The sequence below is a fragment of the Haliaeetus albicilla genome, chromosome 1 (assembly GCF_947461875.1).
Source record: "Haliaeetus albicilla chromosome 1, bHalAlb1.1, whole genome shotgun sequence".
NCBI lineage: Eukaryota > Metazoa > Chordata > Aves > Accipitriformes > Accipitridae > Haliaeetus > Haliaeetus albicilla.
The window spans coordinates 8,231,586-8,239,956 of NC_091483.1; the positions used below are offsets into that span (position 1 = coordinate 8,231,586).

Here is an 8,371-nt window from a genome sequence, read left to right on the forward strand (position 1 = left end):
TTAAACTTTTTTTACATTTTTTGTTATAGGTAGTTACAGATCTGCCACAGCGGGGTTTGTTGTTTCAGGGTGGCATTCAGAGAATGTTCTGGACTTCAGTTTTTAAAAAGCAGAAGTTTTAAATTTTGAAATTGTCTTACAAGCATAACTTCTGCGTTTAGCACAGGACAGTGTCTAGTGAAGGCAAACCATTTGATGCCTTTTACTTCAGCATCCTTTTTCTGCAGTGAAATGTTAAGGCTGTCTTGAGAATCACTAGCTTCAGCCAAACGCTTCGGGGCATTTTTATGTCTTCCTTGCACTCATTTTGAGTACATTTTTTTCTGAGTGTTTTACTGAACAGGGATGAACATGAGCATATACTTACACTTAAAAATATTCTCGAAACATCGCTGAATCATTCGGAAGCACAAAATGATACAGGTTGGACAGGATCTCTGGAGCTCATCTGGTCCTTAGTTTTAATCAGGAAAACACGTCTTTGGCAAAAGCTTTTTAAGAAAAAACCCCACCTACAACAACAAGAACACTGCCTCAGGTATGAGCATATTAAATATTACTCTAAAATCAATACACGGCATGCCCTGCAAAAGGTATAGCAGCCACGCTTTTCTTTATGCAGCCCAAGATATGCTTGGCTTTCTGGGCTGCAAGCACACATTGCCAGCTCAGGTCCAATTTAACATCCACCAACACCCCCAAGTCCTTCTCCTCAGGGCTGCTCTCCATCCACCCATCGCCCAGCCTGTATTTGTGCTTGGGATTCTCCCGACCCACGTGTAGGACCTCGCACTTGGCTTTGTTGAACTTCATGAGGTTTGCTCAGGCAAACCTCTCAAGCCTGTCAAGGTCCCTCTGGATGGCATCCCTTCCCTCCGGCACATCGACCGCATCGCACATCTTGGTGTCGTTGGCAAACTTGCTGAGGGTGCGCTCAATCCCAGTGTCCGTGTCGCTGATGAAGATATTAGATAGTATCGGTCCGAGTATGGACATAGCAATAAGCTTTGGGAATCCAGGCAAGGCAAACTTTGACAGGCAAAACAGGTCTCATTTTCTCAAACAACAAGTGAAGGACAAAGGACTGGATGGAAAGGGGTGCAGGAAGTGTGGAATACCTGGAGCTCCGAAAACCTTTGTGATGGGGTTTTCAATAGAGCACAACAGGATCAGGTATGCATATTTGATTAGATCCTTTGAAAATCCCAGCCTTAGATAAAATGCATTATAAAAACCATCTGCGAAATCAGAGCTGTTCCAGCAGCTTTTCTTCCCATTAGTCCCCAAATGTTTTCCTTATTTTCTGGTAAGGAACATAGCTGGGGACGACACAGCTTGAAAAGTTGTCAGTTTTCCTTAATTGTGCAAATTTGTCACGATCTGAAAGGTACTCCAATTTACCTGAAGAAGGACTGCATGGGGGAATGACCTTACCTGGTGTTTGGCCTCTATAAACCCTCCCAGGATAAGGCATGGTGAGGGTCTAATCCAGTAGCAGATCTGTGTAGGCTCGTCCTTGTGCTGGCCCCCATTCCTCACTGATTCCAGGAGCCTCGGTGAGATGCTTCCAAGGTTGCTTTCTGTACCTGTTGAGTTCTGTCAGATTGAATGGGCCCTAAAGGTGTTTTATCTCCTGCTAGTATTGAAATTGCAGTCTTTTTAGGTGACTTCTACCCCCCCAAATAGAATTGAGTTCCCCCCAAAAATGTACCACAAAAGCCATTTTTTATCCTTTATTTCTCAAATTTTCACTCCAATTTACTTCTCTAGCTGCAACAATAATTACTGTCACAGAATTAACAAGAGGGGCAACCAGAAAGGGGAATAAATGGTATGTGACTGAAGATGTCAGTGATGACTTGTTGTTATTTGGGTAGGAACCAGCTGGCGTTCAAAATGTCCAGGCAGAAGCAACATGAGTATCAACCAAAAGAAGACCCAGGAACCAGTGACTTCAGTTCAAATATTCAGACTGTATCACCAATATTTCAGTTAATGAGAGTTACAGAATAACAGATTGACAAGTTCAAGGAACAGGCTTACGCTTCACAGAAGAAGCTAAAAGAGTAGTACCAAGGATCCATTGCCGAACAAAGAGGAATTCATGTTAAATCAAGAAGTGGGTTTACTGGATTAGTCTTTCTTTTGGTGGAGGACTTTTTTATAAATCTCATTAGCAGGTATTTTGGTCTACAGATAAAATTATTTCTTAATGCAAGAAGAGGGACACCCTCAGATGCACTGGCTCGGAGCTGCCCTGAGCCCCAAAAGTCGAACCCCCCGGAGGGGCCATACGCTCAGGGCCCTGGCCAGTCTTGTGATATCCTCCTTTTTCCAGCTCCACAGTCTAGCTGGATGCTACAAACAGCAGCGATGTTTCCACTCTCTGATATCGAAGAAAATTGTAGGTATTAACAACAACTAGCCTCACATGCTGAAACATTACCGTAAATATTGTTCAAGCAACCCTGTTTCGGCTGCTCTGAGAGATTCACAGAAGAAAATGAATGAATGTTGTCCTCTTCATCAGTGAGTATCCAGAGTAATTGTATCCGAGTCAATAACTATAGTTCTCCTTTTCTCTTATGTCACAATAAATGGAAGGTAATCCCATTTTAATCACATCTCTGCTCCAGCCCAGTTCAAGAGCAATGAGTCATCAGGGACTGCAGGGGAGGTGCCGCTGGTTTAAGCTGGTAACACAAAGGGCTGAATTTGCTTTCCTGCTTACATCAAGCGTTCAGATATTATGCAAGTTACTTATCTCCTTCAAAACAGAAACATATTGACTTTTTTGTCAGAAAGGGCTTGCAGAGCATGAGTTTCACAACACAATAAATAAACTCTACTAGGCATAAACTGTTTAGGTAGTTCATAGCATGTTTCACTTAATTTCATCGTTGCAGGGCTCTTCTAGATCCTCCATTATCAAATCCTGCTGGTTATTCACCCAATTTCCTTTCTTAACTGTCTTCCCCTCCTCCTTAGCATTTTGACAAGCTTGATCCTGGGCTGTCTGGCAGTTGGCAGCTGGCAAAATGGCATTGCTTTGGCCTCGCTGAGAATAGACCTCCCTGTGAATGATCTCCCCGGAGCAGAGCTGAAGTTTGAAGGCTGCCTGAAATCCTCGGCGAAAGTTTTCATTAAAGAAACCGTAGATGATGGGGTTGATGCTGCTGTTGAAAAAGGCCAGCCAGTGAGCAAAGGGATAGATATAAATGTTGATGATCTGCAACTGGATATCTGAAAGGTTGGTGTAGTCTGAGAGCATCATCAGAGTCCACAAGGGAAGCCAGGACAGGGTGAAAAGCAAAGCCACAATAATGAGCATTTTGATGACTTTTTGTTTCTTCTTAGACACGCTGTGCCGCTGCCTCTGGCTGTGTTTTCCCACCACGGGCATTGCTGTGTTGAAGAGAGCAATGCTTATCCTAGCATACATGATAATAATGAGCGACAGGGGAGCCAGATAGATGTTGGCAAACAGAACCGTTGTATAGATCTTTCGCATTCCTGGGTCAGGCCAGTCTTCCCGGCACCAGTATACAGGGCGGGTTTCATTGCCATCGCCAAGGATGACCCTGAAATGCTTCTCTTCTTGTACCTGCAGCATGACTGCAGAAGGACACATGATTGCGATGGCCAGAATCCAGATGACCGCTATAATGGCGACTGCAGTTGAAATGGTCAGCTTCTGCTTAAATGGATAAACGATGCATCGAAACCTGTGGCCAAGACACCCAGGGACATATGTGGAGAAGCCATTTAAGGAAAGCTTAAACAAAGAGGCGAGCACACACACACATTTTAAATTGTATGTTTTTTAGAAAGTATAGATGGAATCATCTCCTCATCCTGCATAAACCTGTGGAGTTGCATTTAGTTGCTCTGTTTAAGAGCTGTGTTGGTAAAAACAATCTTAAAAAGTTACATTTGCTGTCAAAATTTCCTGATTTTGATCTGCCTCCGTATCAGCCTGCTGCTTCCGCCACTTCATTTAACCAAAGCTGGTACTAGTGCCTCTGCTGTCTAGCTTAATAGCTAAGGAACAACCCAATTCTAGGCAGCCAGGTGTAGCACAGCTGTACCATCTTTAAGAGATACCTGCAGAGGACTAAATTGCTATGGCTGCTCTTTAGACCTGGCCACATTTTGTTTTGCTCAATAGCCTTAGGAGCAAAGTACATCTCATGTATTGCAGTGTTGTATGGATTAATCAGTCGGCCTCAGCATGGTCAGGTGGCCAGAGGGAGATGGAAGCGACAGTTTACAGTCTCTGCATCATCTTACCTGTCTACAGCAATAGCAACTAGAGTGAAGACAGAGGCAGAAACAGAGATTCCTTGGACCATCCCGCTCATCTTGCAAACCAGGCTCCCAAACGGCCATCCTGGAAGGACACAGAGAATTGAAATGGCTGCCATCCCACTGCAGTGCTATGCTTATATGCATAAGAGGAAATTTCCACCCCAGAACTAATACATTTCTTTTGCTCTATCAGGCCATAGCAGGGGTTGGGGAGACAGAGGTTATGTAAACAAATGCTTTGCCAAACGCCTTGGGCGAGTTTCTGATGTTCCAAAAAACAGCAAAGTAAACGTTTATGGTTTAACATCCCTTTAAAACAAGACCTCAAGACGAGAAAGGGAACCGACCGCTACAGTTGATTGTTCTCTGCGTCTGGCTCGTAGCACCTGCCAAGTCTTCCTAAACGTACAACCTGGTAGTAGGAGAATCCCTTCCTAAAGGCGAGGGAGGCAGAAGTCAGCAAGTACAGCCCCAGTCAGAAGGTGGATTAGAGACTTGTCTTCCTCACCTCTGACTTCCAGTGACTTGAAATGCCTACAGAGCCCACTCCAAAATACGCTCCCGGCTCTCGGGGCCCCTAGGGAGGCCAGTGCTCAGAAATGCAGGCGAGTCCCCCTCGAGCCCTTTCTGCCACGTGGTGCGAACCAGCCTACCTGCAATGATGTTGTCCAGGAGGGTGGTGGGCATGCAGAAGATTCCCACCAGTAAATCGCTGACAGCCAGGTTTAAGATGAAAAGGTTTGTGACCGTACGCATGTGTTTGCTCCTCAGGACGATAAAGCAAACCACTCCGTTGCCAACCATACAGAGCAGGAAGATCAGGAGGTAAGAGACGATGAAGACAGCTGCCACTGAAGGCTGGTGAAGGTAGAAGTCCACGTAGGAGACGTTGCCTTCTAAGTAGAGGTACTTGTATGTCCCATTATAATTCAGCGCGTGAGGCCAATCGAATGAAGAGTTTGAGTCCATGTTCTTACTTGTGTTGCAATGTGCCTTAAAAGATATTTTTACAAAGGTCATTTTACTATGCTTGAAATTGACCTGAAGAAATGTGACTAGTTTGGGCATACTGTGTGCTGAAATACATGCAAAGCTTATGTATACTCATCCCTCCATGGCTTATTTTAACAGTCCATGTCCTGAGCCTCCCCAGAAAGGAAAAGCAACAAATACTATTAGTTTGATTTTACAACACAGGCGTACAAAAGTGACCAGTAAGACTGCTGAAGGTTTTTTAACTTCTGCAGGCTCTATAAATTAAGTCCTCCTTCTCCCAAAGGAGAAGAAGGCCAGACAGGATGTAAACTTGCCAACCTTGTTGTGTCAAGTAAACAAACCAACAACCTGAACAGTTTATTTTGAGAAAAAAAATAATCAGAAATCTTGAGAAATCCATTTACTCAACAGCTTGAGTAATCTGGCACTTAGGCAACAGTGAGATTGCTGAGCCATGAAAAACAGTGATTAAATTAAAGCTTTCTGAAGCGGCAAAAACCTTTTGCCTGAATGTATCCAAATGCAATCCCATTTCATTGAAAATTAAATATTTTCATGTACAGCTGGTATTAAACCACAGTTGATTTTACTTCCCTGCTTACAGGCTACATAGATCAGGAGATGAGTCTGCAAACACGAAGGACTACGCTGTGTTTAAAACATGCTGAAGTGCAGGACAGTTGGATTCATTTCCTAGCTCTGCTACTGAATTCCCGTGTGATCTTGGGGTATTTGTAATCTCTCCATGTTGCGGTTTTCCTGCAATAAAACGTGAGTAATACTTTTCCCACATGGTTTATTCACACTGTAAAATAAATTCTCCCATTTCATATTTTATTAGATTACAGTTGGCAAAAACTACAAGCTTTTTCTAAAAGAGACTTTTTTCAAGTCTAAACTTTCTTGATACTGTGTCATCTCAGTTTCAAGCTACAAGTATCTATGCCTGCTGTGTTGTAGAAGCAATGCTTTTGCTGGTGTGATGGCTTGAACATATGGGATGCGAGACTTTATTCAACCGCTTGATGAAGCTGAAAGAACCAATTTAAAGCAGGTACAGAATTTGTATGCCCCAAACATACTTAATTCCAAATTTAAGTGATTGAGATGAACTTTGTAGGCCACAGTCTGTTTTCTTGCCCTGTAGAACCTATAGTTATATGAGACACTGCACCAAAATTCTAAATCAAATCTTAACCATGACAAACTTCTAACATGTATATTATACAACTCACACAGAAATGGTATTGGTCTACATAACAGGCCAACACTGGCATCTTGACATTTACAGCTGACACCAGATAACTTGACTTGGAAGCAGCATTCAAATTTTTTTTCCACATTTATTTTTATCTACCAGATGGACATGCCTGAAGAGGCAGGGGGATGAGGTGTTCCTAACTTAAAAGAACAGCAAAATTAATTGGTGGCAGAAGGCATAAAATTAATGTATGGGTGTAGGTGCCTTTAGGACCCTTACAAATTCCTTGGTATAAATGAAATCTAAATTAAGGCACAAGTATCCAAATCCTGGTGAGCTTGTGTGTGAAGGAAGGAAAGCGCTGGCTACACCTCTTTCCTTACGAAAGGAAACGTGGAGCGGACCCTTTTTTGTGCAGCTAAGGTTTCAGCTGCCTCCTCAGATACCCGATGATGAGGGGTGTGATGGTTTTCCCCGCGTCTGTGGAGTAACGATGAAAGGTGACATTCTGTTGTCACTCCACGTAGGGCAGGCCTCTCCCCAGGAAAAGAAAGTGAGTGCTAGGTACCAACACTAAAAGGGCAGGTGGTGTTCCTTCTTTCTTCTGGCTGGGTTTTACTTAATAGGGTTTCTAATTTACCTTCTGTCTCTGCCTGTTGTTCCCTGATATAATCACACCTAATTCTCAGGAAAGCATTGCAGCCTTTCTATATTCTGCTTGTCGATGAAATTCAACAACATGAAAGCCTCTGCAAGTGTTTTACTTCCAGGTAGCAAGCGCAGTAAAAAAATATTTATTCTGATACGCCTCAGGTTTGAAACAAGTGAAGTAGTGAAAAAAACATCGTGTTCTGGTGTCTTCTGCCTTTTTAGAAGTCAACAGCAGTACGATGTTTGTAACGGGTCTGTATTTTTACATATTCATTAAAATGTCTGCACATTAAGATAGGTAAACAAGAATCTGAAATCTTTCGGAAAAAAATGGCTGCTTGTGTCTTTTAAGAAAGCAGTATATACAAGCTAGCTGTAATAGTTGTATATACTCTTTGGCTGTCCTTATGGAGAAAGACTGTTTATTTACCTTTCCTGGTTTTATCCAACATATTTTCAAAACGATTGAAAATATTTTTATTCAGATGTATTACATGCCAAATGTTTTAACTAGCCGGAGATCAGAGTCAACTGCTGTGGAAAGTGTTTTAATGCCAGTTTTACAAGATAGCAGGCACTGATGCATTTGTATACAAACATGCCCAAGATGAAGAGTGTTGGCAGAATTCAAACATAGGTATTTGACAATAGGAGTTTACACTGTTCCTTTAATCACAGATCTGGAGCTGTGCTTTCTAAATCCCAGGAGATGCTGCGTCACTAAAACCCCATTTAAAGCTCAGCATCTCTCGCACTCCCTCTTGGCTCGTGAGAAGAAATAGACTTTTTGTGGCTCGCTTTCCTCGTCTTCCCCCAGCCAGTTTCTCCAGGGAGTAAGGAGCAGGAGCCCAAGCTCTCCCTGCCCGGGGCGATGGCCATCTAGATGAGAAGCAGAGCTTACCACGGGAGCGTCCTTCACTGGGAAGGGCTTGGCATGCTCTGCGGGATGAGGCCCAAATCTGTAACGAGGAATCTAACACACCAGTGTTTGCTCTGTAGCTCTAAGTCACTTCTGAAGCTGCCAACCAATGGTATTAACCAAGTTAGAAATGCGAGGGCTCTTGCGGTCAAGCGTTCTTTTCCTGACGGCTAGTGATGAGAGTAAACAAGGAGCTTGGTTTAACACAGGGGAAGTGAAATAGCAAGAAACAGAGCTGATGGTGCCAGTAATCTGACACTTGTTAGACGTTTGGAGCAAACGAAGCAAGGGATGGA

At 43.2% G+C, this 8,371-nt stretch overlaps 1 protein-coding gene across 1 annotated transcript; it reads right to left on the minus strand.

Moving 5' to 3' along the window:
• Positions 1-1,718: 1,718 nt before the first annotated feature.
• Positions 1,719-5,674, minus strand: NPFFR2 (neuropeptide FF receptor 2). The gene is made up of 3 exons (XM_009921312.2): positions 4,962-5,674; positions 4,291-4,390; positions 1,719-3,725 (listed from the first exon to the last, which is right to left on the minus strand). Exons 1-3 carry the CDS (start codon positions 5,374-5,376, stop codon positions 2,885-2,887), a joined length of 1,356 nt encoding a protein of 451 aa, XP_009919614.2. The 5' UTR covers positions 5,377-5,674; the 3' UTR covers positions 1,719-2,884.
• Between the last annotated feature and the right edge of the window lie 2,697 nt (positions 5,675-8,371).